The sequence below is a fragment of the Seriola lalandi genome, unplaced genomic scaffold (genome assembly GCF_002814215.2).
Source record: "Seriola lalandi dorsalis isolate HSWRI2012SDOR001 ecotype SW California unplaced genomic scaffold, Sedor1 jcf7180002054570, whole genome shotgun sequence".
In the NCBI taxonomy this organism is placed as follows: Eukaryota; Metazoa; Chordata; class Actinopteri; order Carangiformes; family Carangidae; genus Seriola; species Seriola lalandi.
The window spans coordinates 2,821,482-2,839,118 of record NW_019525123.1 but is presented as its reverse complement, the minus strand read 5'-3'; the positions used below and the strand labels follow the sequence as shown (position 1 = coordinate 2,839,118).

The following is a 17,637-nucleotide window of genomic DNA, read 5'->3' as shown; positions in this document are numbered from 1 at the left end:
TGAAGCTGTGTGGACTGCAGAGCTGCAATGAAATTATTATGTTAAGTATTAAAAAATAAATTTCGTATATCAGATAACAGTCTCTTTAACCCACTAGCCCATAAACATGGATCCAGTCCTGATCCAGTCCTACAAGCACAGAAGTCATAGAGGGAAACAAGCATCCAATAGCATCCTCCAACGTCTCAGACTAAGGAATTGAGTGGCGAATTGTGATTGGTGGACCGCCGATGGTGGGAACCAACCACAACGTGGCAAGTCAGACAACTTCCAGACGGAGGAGGCGGCGTGAGTGATTTCAGGAGTGATTAGTTTGTATGAAACTACGAGGCAGAGATTCCTACAGCCACATATCAGTATTGATCCGGACGGCGGGTCTGTGCAGCCGACAGTATTTTGATGACATTCATCAGCGTTATTAGCTAAGTTAATTAGCCAGGCTACTTCAGGGAAGCGTGTCATTAATACGGGGCCGCATCATCTGTGGACAATGAGGAAGGTTGCCCTGTTGTTGATTGTGCTGCTCGGCGTTGCACATTTTGCAACTGTCAGCAGATGTGAAGATGGTAAGTGTGAGACATTTTACAACTCTGTGCGATTATTACAGCTGAATAAGTTATTCAAATAAAGCTACAGTGCAGCTGTCGTGTGTTTCCTGCAAGTTATTTTTATGCAAACTAGCTAGCTAAGTTACTGTAGATACTCTGCTAGTCCTGTTAGCACGCTAGCTAACAGGACGGGTCAGCTAATGTCAACAGTACTGCCACAAACACAATTATGCAATTACCTGACTCCTGAGTGTTAGAATTACGTTAGGCTCATGTAAAATATTAATTCAGCCAGTCCCGTTTCCATTACACTTTGTCAGTGTGTAACATTATGATAATATCACTCAGCTACTGACAGGATGTCTGTTGCTATCAACTGCTACATGTGATGTCCACGCCTGCCCTGCCCCTGTTGTAATCTGTGCAACAAGCAGTATCACATTGTCCAAGCTTTACTCCTCTTTAAATCAACCCCTGTCTTTTTTTCTTATGAGATGTGACAGGGGAGAAGGAGGAAGGTGATGAAGAGGACAGTGAGGGTGAGGAGGATGAGGATGAAGATGAAGGAGATGACACAGAGGTGAAAGAAGAGAACGGGGTGCTGATTCTCACCGACAACAATTATGAGACTTTCATCGAAGGGAAAGACACCGTTTTAGTTGAGTTTTATGCTCCATGGTATGTTTGCTATTTCTTATTTAAAGAAGTTTGTTTTTTAACCACATCACAGTTCTATGATTACAATTGATTATAAACTTGGTTACAATCAAAATGTATTGAGAATCTTGAGTGAAAACTAAAGGAGCAGTGGAAACTGAGAATATTTCAATGTTCAAGTCACTTCCTATGCAAATTCTGCAACATGCCTCTTTCCTTTCACATCCTTTAAAACTTCCCAACATCTCTGTATTCTTTCTCCTTTTAGGTGTGGCCATTGCAAACAGTTTGCTCCAGAGTATGAAAAAATTGCTCAGACTCTCAAGGAGAATGACCCTCCTATACCTGTGGCCAAAGTGGATGCAACAGTAGCCAGTGAGTTAGCGAGCAGGTTCGAAGTGTCGGGGTATCCCACCATCAAGATCCTTAAAAATGGAGAGGCTGTGGACTACGATGGAGAAAGGACACCGAAGGGTAAAGACAGTTGATTCACAGCCTTTCAATATAGACATGTCCTCTTTTAAAATAACAAAAAATTATATTACTTGTATGGTGAATATCTGTTTGTTGCAGCCATTGTGGATCGGGTGAAAGAGGTGGCTCAGCCGGATTGGAAGCCGCCTCCTGAGGCGACACTGGTGCTGACCAAAGATAACTTTGATGAGACCGTTAACAATGCAGACATCATCCTGGTGGAGTTCTACGCCCCATGGTCAGTCAGCAGTCTGTCAATTATGAAATACAGATGGTGTAATTGTCAATGTTGTTGGCTTAGAAGTGACATATGCATCCACAGGGGTAATGGTGGATCTTTTAAAAAGCAGCTCTTCAAGCAAATAAAACCTCATTGTTTACCTGTTATAACTGACCTCCAGGTGTGGACACTGTAAGCGTTTGGCTCCAGAGTACGAGAAGGCAGCAAAGGAGTTGAGCCAGCGTTCTCCTCCCATTCCTCTGGCCAAGGTGGACGCCACTGTGGAGAATGAGATCGCCACACGCTTTGAAGTCACAGGCTATCCCACCCTCAAGATCTTCAGGAAGGGCAAGGCGTTTGACTACAGCGGACCCAGAGAGAAGTATGGTAGGTGACTGACTGTGTCATGCCTGTCTTTGCTGTTTTCCGTGCATGCTGCATGCGGATCTGTCTGGATATTTCACTTCTGTTCATCCATCAGCAGTGATGCACCTCTGTCACCTTCTCTGTAGGTATTGTTGACTACATGGGTGAGCAAGCAGGGCCTCCCTCCAAACAGGTCCAGGCAGCAAAACAGGTGCAGGAGCTTATCAAGGATGGGGATGATGCTGTCATAGTCGGTGTGTTCTCCGGCGAGCAGGATGCAGCCTATGAGATCTACATCGAGGCTTGTAAGTAGTTCCACCATGAGCTGGATATAATCCATCCTTTTTATTTATTTATTTTTTATTATGGTTAATGTATGTTTTGCAATTCATGGTCCCAAAGACAGTAAAAAAAAAAACATAACATTCCTGTTCTTTATAATGATGCAGTAAGCTTGAAAATGGTCAAATTTTAGATGAACTGACCTGTACTTACCTTACATATTTTATCCTGTCTCTGTGCAGTGACATTCGAACAGAATGTTATAAAATGAAACTTCCAGAAACTTGAAAGTTGCTTGTGATGGGTAATCCATCACAGTTCACATTCAGTCATCTTTCTTTTTCTGTCAAACGTCCAAACTCTTTCTTCCACAAATGCCAATTAAACAGATCTGTGTTACTCGTCTGTCTGGCAGGTAATGTACTGAGGGAAGACTTCACCTTCCGTCACTCCTTCAGCTCTGAAGTGAGCAAACTGCTCAAAGCGTCACCTGGTCAGGTTGTCATTGTTCAGCCTGAGAAGTTTCGCTCCAAGTTTGAGCCAGCGTCACACACACTTGCAGTCAAGGTACAGGTTTTTTTTTCTATTTCAATCCTTTTTTTTTTTTTTTTTTTTTTTTTTTTTTTTTTTTTAGAAGTTAAATTTGAATTGGTTTCATTGGGTATGAAACTCTGACTGGCTTTCTTTCAGTTTTAATGTTAGTATAAAAATAAACAGTCAGCGAAAGGTTTCACTCAACAGCCATCTCTACTTCTAAGTGCTGCATTATCCAACTCTGAAAAGGACCTCTAGTTTTTGACATTTAAAAGAAAAAGTGAACTCAACAACTTTTTTTACTGTGTAGGACTCTACGTCAGTGTCAGAAGTACAGGAGTTCTTCAAAAAGCATGTGATTCCTCTGGTGGGCCACAGGAAACCAAGCAATGATGCTAAGCGCTACACAAAACGACCCCTGGTGGTTGTGTATTATGGAGTAGACTTCAGCTTTGACTACAGGAAAGGTGAGTTTGTTAAAATGCTGTTTATTTGATCTGACTTTTATTCTTAATGTAGCTATTCAGCAGATTTCATTGTTTAAAATTTAGCATAAATAGCTTTGTTTTGAAGTTCTTCCTTTTAAGAGTACATTTCATGCATTAGTAATGAAGCTCTTTATTTCATTCCTAATTAATTTTCAGCTACACAGTTCTGGAGGTCCAAGGTGCTGGAGGTGGCCAAAGAGTTCCCAGAATACACGTTTGCCATTGCTGATGAGGAAGACTACGCAGAGGAGCTGAAGAGCCTGGGCCTGAGTGAGAGCGGAGAGGAAGTTAATGTGGGAATTCTGGCAGATGGAGGCAAAAAGTTTGCCATGGAGCCCGAGGAGTTTGACGCTGAGGTGCTGCAAGACTTTGTTATGGCTTTTAAGAAAGGTGAGTGTTGAGGTGTTTTTTTTTTGTTTGTTTGTTTTTTTTGGACTGTGGGGGTGAATTTTGAAGGATGAGATCATGTAAAAGATGTTTTGTTTGGTTAGGATTGTGAGGCACATGCACTTTTTCTTGTAGTGTTTAAGTTTGACTTTTGAAGTGTGAAATGAATTTCAGTTCTTGAGAGAATTGACTTTTATGTAATATTAAATCAATTTTCCACAAGATGATAGCAGCACATGAAACCTTGCAGCTCTCAGATTTGATTAGCTGCAATAGTTTCTTTGTTGGATTTGAATGTATACTACTTCTTTCTCTTTTTTTACAGGAAAGCTCAAACCCATCGTCAAGTCCCAGCCAGTGCCAAAGAACAACAAAGGACCAGTTAAAGTTGTGGTAGGAAAAACTTTTGATGAGATTGTCATGGATACCCAGAAGGACGTCCTGATTGAGTTTTATGCTCCCTGGTGTGGCCACTGTAAGAAACTGGAGCCTGATTATTTGGCTCTGGGCAAAAAGTACAAAGGGGAGAAGAACCTGGTGATCGCCAAGATGGACACCACAGCCAACGACGTGCCAAACGAGAGCTACAAAGTGGAAGGCTTTCCCACAATATACTTTGCCCCAAGCAACAGCAAGCAGAGCCCAGTAAAATTTGAAGGCGGAGACAGAACAATAGAAGGATTCAGTAAGTTCATAGAAAAACATGCCACAAAACTACAGAAGAGAGATGAACTTTGAAACTTTCTCTCCTGACCAGTAGCTAAGAACTCTTACCGCTCTCAGGCGGCGCCTTGGAGGAAGCTGAGAGGGGCCTCTGGGAAGGTGAAGGGAACACAGTGGAGTTAAACGGTGTTACTGAGTTGAATGATGATTATTATGTTCAATCATCCTTTTTAGTTTCTGTTCATTTGAAGAGATTCAGCTTTCTTCTGTTTCTAAAAGCATGTAAGCACTGTTGAAGATTTAAGTCTTTTTAAATAAAACTCAAAATGCCGTCAGCTTTGTGTGCCAACACTCAAATGTGACTCTTTGTTACTGTAAATCACTGTCATTTCAAATGTAAGAGCTAGCATTGAATACATCTCAGAAAACAAGGGTTTTTAGAAATTCAAGTGTTTTTTAATCACATTTATGAACAATTTAAACATTAGTAATACAAACGGCTACATTCTGAGACAGGCAAGAATTGCCCTGGCAGTACTCAGTCATCCTCATTATGGTGCATCTTCTACAGCCAGTCATGTTCATCCAGTAATCACCTAACATGTTCATCATTTTGAACTAATTTTGCTGTTAAAAAGTTTTGGCAGGAGCGAAATGCACCTGTAGCAGTTTCTGTGACAAGGACATCTAAAATACCTCATAACTCTATAGATAATAACATCTAAAATCACAAACTTGGCCGGGTTATACTTTGGGAAAGTGCATCATGCACTGAAGATGATTACGTCTTCACATGCTGTATGTACATATGAACAGTGCATCATTCTGTGCACATGTTTTCACTAGTTATCCAAAGGAAACTTTCATGGTTTCATCACTGCTGCAAAACACAGAAAATATCTTTACAAAAATCTGCTCTGGTGTGACCACAGCTCTGAGGTGAGATATGGGTATTGCAGAAGTTGCAGTCTCATTCACATATTAAGGCACTTGAAGATACTGGCACTGAACGGGTTGGTTCTTGAGATGTAGTTCAGGGTGGAGGATTGTTTAGGAAAACTGTTGTGTGAACCGCAGGTGGAAATCACGGATCTTCTGCAGCACAAACTTCAGCTTCTCAGCGGGTGGCAAGATGGTCATCCTGAACAGAGGAGGACAGAACAGGAAGAGGGACGTGGGTTAATGGCAACACTGTCACAGTTGTAGTCAAACCAGAGGCAATATCAAGTTTAAATGACAAAAAAAATCCAGTTTGTAGTGAGACTGCCTGAGTCAAAGCACTAACCTGAAGTGGAAGGTTCCCTCTCTCTGCCCAAAGCCACTACCTGGCACCAGACAGATCCCCTCCTCCTCCAGCAGCTTCATACAGTAGAACATGTCTGGGACCTGGCCTTCTTCCTATAGAGACACACATGCACATATTTGTACATGTAATTGTCTACACAGATGAATAAATGAGGATGATGCAGGGTGTGTGTAGAGCAGACCTTGGCCTTGTCAATGGCCTTTTGAGGTAGAGTGATGCGGGGGAAGGTGTACATGGCCCCCTGGACCGGGTTACAAGTGATACCAGGTACTGTGTTGAAGATCTCCTCCGTCAGCCTGGCCTTCTCTGCCAAAGCTGTTAACACCGCTGTCCGCTCCTGCAGCGGAAGATAATGGTAAAACTGTCAGGGAGGAATGAATACATGAACTCTGTGTCTGTGCTGAAGCTGCACATCCTCCACAAGTTAATGATCATCATCTTTTTTCAGTTTATCACCAGGCTGTTAACAAGAGTGTCTCAAGTGTCCATGTTCATGGTAAGTCATCCATGTAACTTCTAGGCCCCGGTTGGAATTACAGTCTAATGCCTGTCTCTCATTATTTACATCCAGCAATGGGTTTTCATTGGCCAGGTTAATGTGATGTATTTACTCCTGATTGGTGACCATCTGGGCCAAACTGTGGGATAGCAGGTGCCTGTAAGCATACACTAGTTTTCTTCTACACATTCTGTGCAATGAAAGCTGCATTTGGAGGAACCTCGTTGTGTCTGGTTTAGATGTGGAGTTCAGTCCTTAAACTTTTAGCCAGGATTACTTAGGCGCCACCCCCTCCCGCCCTTTTGGTCAACAGAGCGCAACAATATGCAGCCTACCAACAAACTGAACCACTATCTCCCACTCACCTAATCTCAGTAACACTATTGAACTGTGCAGACAGCTTTGTATGCACTTGCTCCAGTGTAACATCACACCCTCCGAAGGTGGAGGACACTAGTCATTATCATTACTATTATTAATGTTATTTATAAGTATTATCGATAACACTAGTACCTATAGGTATTAGTATGATTATCTCCACTATAACAATTAACAGTACATATGATAACACCATTACCTATGGGTAAATCTGTTATTATTTTCGCTGTTACAGTTAACAATCAACAGTATATATTGCTGTTCATGGTCTCTCTCTCTCTTCTCCCTTCCTCTCCTCCCTCACCCACTCTTTCTTCTCTCAAACCCAACCGGTCGAGGCCGATGGCTGCCCACCCTGAGCCCGGTTCTGTTGTAGTTACTTTCTGTTAAAAGGGAGGTTTTCCTCCCCCCCTGTCGCCAAGTGCTTTCTCTTTGTGGAAACTGTTGGGTTTCTCTCCATGATAAAGTATGGTCTTGACCTTACCCTGTAAAGTGCCATGAGATAATGTATATTATGATTTGGCGCTATACAAATACAATTGAATTGAATTGAACTAGTGCCTATCTATCAAATACAATGCAAGATGACTGGATGAGATTTCATACTTTGTGTCAACTGCATTTAAACATTTTTATTTATATTCTGTTTGGTTGACCAATATTCACATAAGTCTGGGCGTTCTGGTGACTTCAGGCTGTAATCAAATCCTTTCCCAGGTTAGTCGTGAAAGAACATATGTGTTTATCAATACACTAGATGTTTTACTTAATTTTTTTACTTTAATTTTATTTTACCACAACATTTACAGCATCGTCTAAGTTAATTTTGAATGTCCATTCCAAGATGAGCTTCTCAAATAAAGAAAATGCTAATCATCAGTTGATGACTTAATGTGTCCTGGATGCTGAAGCATGCAGTCATGCACCGCAAATACAAATAAAAATACAAATACAACAATACATCCTTTGCAGCTGGAGACTCACAGTACCCATGGACACACAAATGACCATCAACCTAATGGCTTTCTTGAACCACACAATGCTTCAGCCTAACTGTGGGTCTGACGGACACAAGCTACCAACATTACAACAGTATGTATAATGCACGCGTGAAAATGTAACAGAAACAAGTGAACACATGTAATAGCATTTTTCAGCAATCAAAAGCTGATTATTCACAAAGGACTGAGTGGCGTGTGAGGACTTCAGCACACTCAATACAGCCTTTGTGTGCATAGATTACATGGCGAGTATTTACTTAAATAATTCCGTGTTTGCGTACACTCAGAGCATTACCAGGATGTGTGCTAGCTGGTGAGCTTTGTGTGTTATTCAGACCTTCATAAATGTGGTGTAGGAGGGCTCGTCTGGCTGCGGGGGGTTGACCACCAGGTCCAGGAGAGCCTGTCCAGGAACTGGAGGACACAGACGCACTGACACCAGTTTGGTGAGCTGGACCTTCACCTCGGGGTCCATGTTAATCACTTCCATGTAACCTCCACGGAATCCACACCTGACAAAATAAACAGAGGAAAGGAAAGTCAAACACAAAGTACACTCTCAGTGCAGGTAACATGTACACGTCAGCAGAGTTAGCAGAAGTAACAGGCAGTAGGTCATTTAAAGGTGCCCTATGGAGTTTTCTTGTTAACAAAGATTTACAGTCACTGTTACTAATTATATACATCAAACAAACGTGTTGAATGCATTTCCTTTATAATAAAACAACGCTGAGATTTTTTTAACATTCTAAATCCTGTATTGTTTGTTTATTGTTATCGTTTTCACAACTAAAATAAATTATGTTATATAATCATGCTACGTTTGAAGCAAATATACTGAGAACAATCAGTTGAACTTTTACTATGAGATTTGCTGATATATAAGATATTATATTATCATTATCAAAACTGTGTTTTCTTAGTTGTTTAGGTGTTTACTGTGGCTTAGGCATAAGACAAATGCAAAAGAAGACATTTTGTCCTTTACAATAAGGAACAACTACTGTAATAAATACCACCTGTAAACTGCTGCAAGTGATTGCTTGATATATACAGTATTTTAGCCATCATGCTTTAGCAGCTCACCACTCACTCTCGTCCTCAGTAACATGTGAAGATGGAAGAAAGGAAATACTGCTTCATTTATCAATCGCTGATTATTGTAATACTAGCGAGGTTCAATCTACATATTAACACTAAACTATTGTAAAATAGGTGCTAGCAAGTCGTGTCCATTGAAAAGATTTTGTGAACAGCTGCCCCTAGAGACTGTCAAAAGTTTAGTCAGCAACACTGATAATTTACTCATGAAGCTAATGATGTAAAGATTACAAATTGCAGATGAAATCAAACCATTTTTTGTTGAGAATTCTTACGTTTCCTGGCACATTATTGCCCCTTGTAGATCAGTGTTCATAGTGTGAAACCATTGGCAGGGCTGTTTATTGTGACACCCACGTGCTTGTGTGTGAGGTGAACAAAACACAACTCCACAGGTCACCTTTAAATATAAATACAAAAAAACTGATCTATGTACACACATCTACTCTGTGTGTACGTGTGTGTCTGGCTACTCACTCTCCCATGTAGCATTTGGAGGTGGAGTGGAAGGAGGCCATCTCCACTGTGCTGGAGTACTCTGGTCCCATCTCAAACAACACCTTCTTGAAGGAGTGAAATTTACTGCCCTCTGCATACACATTATCCTGGTAGACCTAAAATGGGAAAGTAGCTTAAATACAGACAGCCTTATTAAAAACACATCATTATTCATAAAAAACAAAATCTAGAAAAAAAACATCTGTACATAAGAATTAGCTGAAATGTGCAGGTTCGCTATAAAAGTTGACTAAAAAAGGATAATTTAAATGTCAAGAAGATAGCACATAGCAAATGATCTACTGTATTTAACCTCTGTACGTCATGAATTAAATGAATTAAAAATGTATTCAGTCATCTAAAAGGATAATACATAAGTACATTTTTGTCTCTCTTTACTTTTTCAGTCTATGTGACCATAGTATGTAGTTAGTCCAGGTGCTGTACTTGATTCCATTACATTCAGGTGTTTCTATGTTTTGTCAACCCTGTTTAGTGCACATAAATGAGTGGGATGGCATATTTGCAGAAAATTGATCGTTGTGCTGCTCTGTGTGGGGGGCAAAACTTATTAGCATATTATAATTCTGGCTGCATCCTGCATAGTGATGTGAAAGAAGGTGGTCAGCCTTTGAAAAACAAAAAAACGGCTTTAATGTCACTTTACATCAGGTGAAGCCTGAAGTGCAACATGCTTGAAAGATTCTTAAAATTTCTCCCATGTGTGATTTATTGTTCATTATTGGACAAAAGAAACTGTGAGTGAAAAGCTTTTGAAAAGAGCAAATGACATTTGTGAATTACTTCATCAGCCATGAGGAAGAGATGCTCCTCTTTAGCAAATCGGATCACATCTTCAATGCACTGCCTGCTCTGGACCTGACCTGCCAAACAGGACAACCAGTGTACAGACAGAAGGAAAACCAAATCTCAAAATACGGCGTGATGTCTACAATGCCCAAGAATTTTCCACCCAAGATATGATTGTTTTTTGTTTTTTTTAAATAACAAAGTTGATCAACTCCATATTTTCTATGTTTAATCAAAAAATTCCAGCCACTGTTTCATTTCACATGGAGAAACTGCTAACACCAGACATACCGGTGGGGTTTCCAGGGTTGATGATGCAGAGGACACGAGGATTGCAATGCTGCCTGGCTGCATTGACGGCTCTCCTGAGCTCTGTGACGTCCAGACTCCAACACTTGTCCTCGTCCAGGTAGTAACTGATCTGCACTGCACCCAGGTCGGCCAAGGCGGCCGAGTACAGAGGGTACTGAGGGATGGAGATCATCACTCCTGTACGGTCTCGACCCTCACCGCACACCAGCAACTTCAGCATGGTCTGGAATTAGAAGGTGTGGGGAGGTAGAAGGGACAGAAACCTTTATTTTGGAAAATGTATACGGATTGGCAGGATATTCATGTAAATTAAGAAGAAGAGTAACTGTATTGAGCAAGCTGGAGGACAATATGTAAAAGGGGGTTATCTTTATAACAGCAGAGTAAACCAACACACCTACAAATATACACTCTGTGCCAAACACGTCACAGTTCAACACTGCAGGCAACAATAGATAACTTAGGTGCAGTAGTTGAGCGTATCTTAAGGTCATTCAGTAGCCTGATTAGGTTACATAAAACCAGAGAACGCTGTTTTGATTGTGACAAAGGTCTGCGGGTGGACTGATGTCACAGATGAGCAAAGTACAGCTGAGTATATAATTAACAAAAGTTGAATCAAGAACAGATTCACAAGCCAATTATACCAAAAGTGGTGCAATTTGTGTCGTATCAACTCGTAAAACAGTTCTGGGAAATCTGCTCCAAAGTACAATGTCAGCACTTCAATCAGGAACAATAAGAAGTGTAACCCATACCACAATGGCATCACTGGCCCCAGTGGAGAGGTAGATGTTGTCAGGGCTGGAGGGGATTCCACCATCTCTCCTCTCTATGTAGCACGCCACATCCTGACGGACGCACTCGATCCCCTGGCTGGCACTGTAGGCCCCTAGAACACAAGACAATGAACTTTGATTCTCATAGAACATGCTACATCAGTTGATGTTTGTACAGACTCAGGCTGAACAAATAAATTATTAATGAATACACAAACGAAGGGAGAAGCTAGTGACGCGTGTGCTGAAAGGCGACGGTGTGAATGTGGTTGGTGGAATAACGGGGAGTTGTCTGACCTATACTGTGGCCTCCACAGGCCTCGAGGATACGCCGCGCTCTTTTCTTAGCATCCTCTGGGAACTTGTTGTCTTCCAGGAGTTCAGGGTAAGAGCACAGAGCCAAGACCTGAGAGAGGAGGATAAAACAATCACAACATATCTGACATTAACAGACGTCCTATAGATTCTGCAAACACTACAGTTCAAAAGATTGAGAACATCCCCAGTTTTTCTAGTTTTTATTGAAATCTCAGCAGTGCAAAGGCAAGTGGTAAACTACCAAGAACTGAACAATTATATAAATGACACAGAACACAGGGTTTTAACAGGGATTAGGAAACTGGTTAATTAACAGATTTCCTGTATCAATAGGTTAGGTTATATGTTTGTACCCGTAGCTAAATTCAGTTTGGTGTCATCAGTCTTACACATACACATTTAACACACAGCACAGACAACACCAAGGTAAATAAAAATTAATTAATTAATTAGTTAAACATTGCTTCTATATGCAGTGTTACTACAACCAGGTGGAAGTAAATGAAAGTTAATGCAAACAATTCTTGCAGGTGCCCCAACTTTTGTTGATGACTCACAAACCCTCTGTCTGTAAAAGAATGGAGTTGTTCTAAAAGCTTTAGACCAGTGGTGCATGTGAGAGTAGAAAATCCAGTTTCACACACAACTATAATTATGAGTACTAACAGCTTATGAAACACAACCACTCAAGTGACTGAAGGCAAGACGGTAAAAAGTGCACCAACCTGTCTGAGAAATGTGATTGGTTTCTGGCCCATGGCGTGGGCGTCGCCTATGTTAGCCTTGATGACCTCTGTGAAAGGTTTCTTGACTCCCTGAAGAGATAAAAACAGAGAAGTGTAAGAATCAGGTTTTCAGGACAGGGTTGGGGTTACAGATGTAGAAGGTGTAGATAAATACGGAGACAGTGGAAAGAGCAAGAGTGTTGGTTTTTTGTTTTTCATTCTTACATATAATCACAGGCTTTTCAACGAAAAGGATATGTCAGGACATGTAAAAGTGCGAAGGAGACACATGAGCTCAAGACTCTAAAGCGCCCATCAGCATTACTAACCTGGCTGCAGGCCTCAGACATTCTTTCAACACCTGTGTTTCAGATCAAAGCACAGGCTCTCTGTGCTGGGGAAATGAAATCTTTCAAAGTCTAATAACTACAGTACATCACATCAGCCACCACTCTGTGTTGTTACCACATGATGGCTCAGTGTGTAAATCAAATCACAGCCACTTGTATTCATCTCATACAGACCGGTACCCTTTGGTCCCCTGAACACCCATGCATGCATCTTCTCTCATTAGCACGCTTTTGTTTTGCAAAGACCCTGGCTGGAGTCTGGTTTGGCCTTTGGAGCAGGAGCCGTCGGCCTGGGCAACGATGACGCTGCTGCTGCTGCTGCTGCTGCTGCTGCTGCTGCTGGGGCTTACAGAAACACAAACCCCGCACTGTTTGTGGTTGGGGTATTACTCCAGAATTGCTGGCTTAATAAATTTGGATTATTTCATTTTATTCCTCATCTCCTCATTTGAACCACTTTGCTCCTTCGATCCACTCACTGTTCCCCTCTATTATATCAGCATGTCCTTTATTCTTATCTGTTGTTGTTCCAAATTGGATCTTGCCAGCTCTGGTTTGGTGTTTGTCTGTTTGCTGGGAACAACATGCTGCACCTGTTGCTCTTTATCAAGTGAGGTAATGTGACAATAGATGAGCAACAAGGTTAAAATAGATACACATGATACTCACAAGGATTTTTTTTGGCATGATGGTTTGTGCATTCAAAAGCACATCATTAAACTAACAAAACTGAAAACTCCCAATAACATTATTTGAAATATTTAGAGTTTTAGAATACAAACTGAATCACAAATTTAACAACTATTGCACCGGGCAATCATCTTGTCATATATAATTGTCTGTTGTTTGCCAGTACGGTCTTTGCTGGAACCTGCCTTGAGTGTTTGAGGATCAGTGAGTCAGCCGCCCAAACCTACATAACATTCCCCATACTGAATTTAGGTCAACTGTATAGTCGTAATACACTCCATATATTACTTCCCAGGCCAGCCCATTATCACAAATCTTGTATGTCATGTCACTCTGGAGAGGTTGGGACAGGAAAAACCCCAAAGGAATAAAGCACAATTAGCCAGCTCTGTCTTTCCTTCCCACATTCATCTAACCTTTATATAACTTGAGCCATCAGTACATAGGAAAGAGACAGGATACTCATTTATGTGTCTTTTTAAATGTCTTCAAAGCTCACGCTGTTTACATGATCCTTGACATGATTCAGTGTCTTCTACAAGATAAAATACCAGGCAAAAGGCCTCCAAGGGCACAGGGAGAATTTTCCTTTTAACTGAGTCAATATTATTATTTCTGTGTCCTTGAGCGAGAGCTATAGTAAGATCTACAAGGTTCTCTGGGTTAGCGTTATGTTCGAAGTGAGCTCGTTTGAAATTTAAGTAACTGGATGCAGCACGTTTCCTTTTGAGTCCTTGTCCCTGCCTGCTCTCGAGCAACAAAGAGGCTGCTGTTCTCTGGGAAAGAGAGAAGCCAGTCGCCTCCCCGGCTCAGCGCTGAGTTCTCCTGCTCAGTCAGCACCAGGCACTGATTACACAGGCCGGACCAGTGAACCAGGCCAAGAAACCCTGTGGGTCACCAGGCTGAATAGAGCCTGGCCTGACAACTGTCCTGAATTCACATTTTACTTAGTCTTATGATGTAATCTGAAACTGTCATCCCTCCAAGACTGTTCAGGCATGCTGGAATAACTGTCTGGAACCGTACTATTTCAATCTCTAACTGATGCAAATTGAGATATAACCATGCTCATGTGATTTTTCTAACTCAATATATTTCTAACAAGATGTCAACTGAGATGAAACTCAATTCACTCAGAAAAAAAAGGAGCACAGTCGCAGGATAAAGAGGATTTATCTGAAAGTACAGGTGGATTCTTTTTCTGATCTCTTGCTCTGTCACCCTTTTGTTGTCACAGACAATGCAGACTTGCCAGCAGCTGAGATCCAAGCCTGTATGAGCTCACTGCAGTGCAGGCACTGTCATGCCAGATGTCTGGGTAAGGATTTATAAGGGTCATCACCACACCAGCAAACGCATGCACAAACACACTTGCATAAAATCTGCTGAGCCATCAGTAAAAGTGTTCCAGTCACAGATCTGACAGGAAGTAAGCCCCCAGATGACTGGGCAACTGCTGCCATACAAACCCTCCTGACCTCGCAGAAAACTCCTGGACTTTACATTTCAGATTGTTTTTTTTATATACCCACATTTGCATTGCTGCATGTGGTGCCACTTAACAGGTGAAAGTAAAAGGAAAAGAGTAAACTTTATGTTTGCTTCTCAGCAAGGAAAAACACACTATTTAAAGCAACTCCTGTTAATGTAACACACTATTTGCAAATCATGTGTTAAACAGGATTGTCTAAACTAATGTTTGTGTCTAAAACTACACTCTCTCTTCTGTATTTTGGATATGACCTGTCTATACAAATATATAAAATATTCATATGTTCAAATATTATAAATATAAACCGCTATAATTCCTAGCAAGATGCTTAGGGCATTCCAGCAAGATTTTACTTATTCCAGTCAAACATTAAGAATAGGTTTGTTTTTTGGTTTTCCTCTATTAAGTAGAGGAAAAACAAGTGGACTACTAAGAACCCAAGCACTTTCAGGAGAACTGGGGCTGCTTGTATTGAACCTCCTTGCACAGAAAGGCCTCAGACGCTGTTGGGCCTCACAGCTGCAGCTCAGTCCAATGAACTCTCTCCCCTGTGGGGAGGAGGGAGGTAGGCAAAGCCAGAGAGACAAAAGAGGACAGAGAATGTACCCTCTTTTCTTATGTAATATCCATCCACAGTATACACATCCTCCACTCTCGCAATCCTACAGCCACCTCAGGCTAGATAAAAGTGAAATGTTCTCAAAGCCGGTTCGAACTGCAGCCCCCACCCCCCACACCCAGCTCATTACATGTTTTGAGAAGAGTATGTAACTGCAGGGAGGGTTGCATCAAACCTCCATGTTCAACCTGTTTGGCCGTCCTTAAGAAATCACTGTACATCAATGTTACATTTACACTCATTTGTTATCAGCCCAACATAGTGTAATATGAGTTGTTTTGCATGGCAGTGCAGAAGCAGAACATAACGGACACACCACAGCTGACATGCAGGGCTCTTAAAAGCTGACCTACTGTCTATGTCATGTCTGTAATCTCTCAGCCAGTCAGCAAAAGCTGTCCACAGCAAACATCTTTTTCGTCAGGGTAACCTACTTTTCCTTCCTCTCTTTTTAATTTCTTTCCATATCTCAAGGAAACAGAACAAGGAAATAACAGTTTTGTTTTGGTTTTTTTGCTTAGTCCACAGTAGCTGGTGCGAGCAAAATCCATTCATGAGCATTTTTAGTATTTTTTGAGCTGCAGTGTTTTTAATAAAAATGGAATTCCCAAAAGGTGTTTGACATCAAATAAAACTACAAACTTTAGGCTAAAAATGACCAGTAGCCTATCTGGCTGCTGTCAAATTCCAGCTGTTGAAGTGCATCAACAGCTGTGCAGTTTCCCCCTGTTCCTCCTCTATTTATCCCCCACACAGACACGCATGATTTGATTTCACAATATCGGTTTTCTTGAATAAAAACGATACTGGTCAAAAATGGGATGTGTCACACTGAAACTGTCCATAGGAAAAGTTACACATATATGACTTCAATAATGTACACAGCCTTTCATAACTTAATGTAACTCTCTACTGCACCAACTTTTTAAAATTCTTTTCACGTTTTTCTGCTTTTCACGTAGCCGACATGATCAAACTTTTCTCCGCTCCTTGAGCACAAAGGCAAGTTGTAGCCCTGCACCTGTCTTTACCTCTTTCAGCTCCTTCTCTATCTGCACCGCTCGCTGGACTATGGGGCCTCGGACCGCGTACTCCACCAGCTTCACATTTGGGTTCATGTTATCCAGAGTCAGCACCTTGCCCCGGGACGGGACCCCGTTCATTGCCTGCTGGGACATTTTTGTAATGTCACGCGCACGCTGTTTTCCGTCGCTGCCGCACGCTGGACTGATATCTGAAACATAAAAGATTAAGAAATAGTTACATTAAGCAGAAACATTAAATGTAACTGTAAATAAGCGGATACAGTGTGCTCGCTGTTACCAGTTAGTCGCGGGATACTGGAACTGGAGCCGCTTCTGCTCGTGTGTTTACTCCAACTGACAGTTGTGTCTCTCCGTGTTCATATTCCCACCCGACCGCCCCGCCTTCGCTCGCTTCTGCTCGTGGTTGGTTGGATTTCTTCACTAGGTTCCCCTCTGGCCTTAGCGTGCCAAATGACACGTTTAAGTGCTGTCGGGAAAATAACACTTAAATGCAAGGGGCCTTCGCGTGCTGCAATGGGAAAGAAGCAGCTTTATATGAAAATCTTTCAAGTTTAAAAGGCAACTTTTAGGGGTTAATGGATTATCTAACTCACCTGAACATTAGTAAAGAGATGTAATTGCCAGTGCATAATAATTTGAATTTAGGAGGGCTGAAATTTCTGGTAAGGCACTATTTGTAAAAGCAAAATAAGCTGTAATAACCATCTTTTAAATAATTTGGAATCGCTCTGAGAAACACGATTTGCTTTACACCCAAATTTAAAGTTAATTTCTAAATTAATGTGGTAGTAAGCTCATTTATTTTTAGTGGTACCTAATCTCTTGGGGGTGGCAGAACAAGCTATAAACACTGACTAAATTTTCTGCACATTACAAAGTTGATATACTTAACATGGTATTTATGGCAGCTCATTCACACCTCTAGCAGACAGAACAACATTAGCATTTCTTGAAATTGTTGTTTGTTTGTTTTTTACACCTGGCCAATATAAGTCCAAATAGTTCATCAGCTTACTGCTAACTTTGTCTGTCTCCTGTGTAAAAACAGCTGGAAACCTGATTGATGAAAGTGGCAAGAGTGAACCGAAACAGCA

General features: G+C 41.3%; 2 protein-coding genes across 2 annotated transcripts; one reads left to right on the top strand and one right to left on the bottom strand.

The window, feature by feature from the left end:
• The first annotated feature begins 274 nt into the window (after positions 1 to 274).
• On the top strand, positions 275 to 4,954 carry pdia4 (protein disulfide isomerase family A, member 4). The gene is made up of 10 exons (XM_023416873.2): positions 275 to 566; positions 1,043 to 1,226; positions 1,474 to 1,679; positions 1,779 to 1,917; positions 2,081 to 2,286; positions 2,412 to 2,570; positions 2,963 to 3,114; positions 3,392 to 3,548; positions 3,726 to 3,959; positions 4,282 to 4,954. The coding sequence occupies exons 1-10, from the start codon at positions 491 to 493 to the stop codon at positions 4,692 to 4,694; spliced, it is 1,926 nt and encodes a 641-aa protein (XP_023272641.1). The 5' UTR covers positions 275 to 490; the 3' UTR covers positions 4,695 to 4,954.
• Positions 4,955 to 5,053: 99 nt separating this feature from the next.
• Positions 5,054 to 16,943, bottom strand: LOC111662882 (alanine aminotransferase 2-like). Its single transcript, XM_023416874.2, has 12 exons — positions 16,821 to 16,943; positions 16,529 to 16,731; positions 12,347 to 12,436; positions 11,601 to 11,709; positions 11,283 to 11,416; positions 10,504 to 10,747; positions 10,207 to 10,286; positions 9,382 to 9,518; positions 8,141 to 8,315; positions 6,107 to 6,262; positions 5,905 to 6,017; positions 5,054 to 5,760 (listed from the first exon to the last, which is right to left on the bottom strand). The coding sequence occupies exons 2-12, from the start codon at positions 16,673 to 16,675 to the stop codon at positions 5,670 to 5,672; spliced, it is 1,476 nt and encodes a 491-aa protein (XP_023272642.1). The 5' UTR covers positions 16,676 to 16,731; positions 16,821 to 16,943; the 3' UTR covers positions 5,054 to 5,669.
• Positions 16,944 to 17,637: the final 694 nt, after the last annotated feature.

Coding starts and splice junctions, on each gene's coding strand:
- pdia4 (XM_023416873.2), top strand. CDS start 491: ATGAGGAAGGTTGCCCTGTTGTTGATTGTGCTGCTCGGCGTTGCACAT. Junction 1,918..2,080: donor GTGGAGTTCTACGCCCCATG/GTCAGTCAGCAG, acceptor ACTGACCTCCAG/GTGTGGACACTGTAAGCGTT. Junction 3,115..3,391: donor CACACACACTTGCAGTCAAG/GTACAGGTTTTT, acceptor TTTACTGTGTAG/GACTCTACGTCAGTGTCAGA.
- LOC111662882 (XM_023416874.2), bottom strand. CDS start 16,675: ATGTCCCAGCAGGCAATGAACGGGGTCCCGTCCCGGGGCAAGGTGCTG. Junction 10,287..10,503: donor CAACCCTGGAAACCCCACCG/GTATGTCTGGTG, acceptor CCTGTTTGGCAG/GTCAGGTCCAGAGCAGGCAG. Junction 6,263..8,140: donor CCTACACCACATTTATGAAG/GTCTGAATAACA, acceptor CTTCCGCTGCAG/GAGCGGACAGCGGTGTTAAC.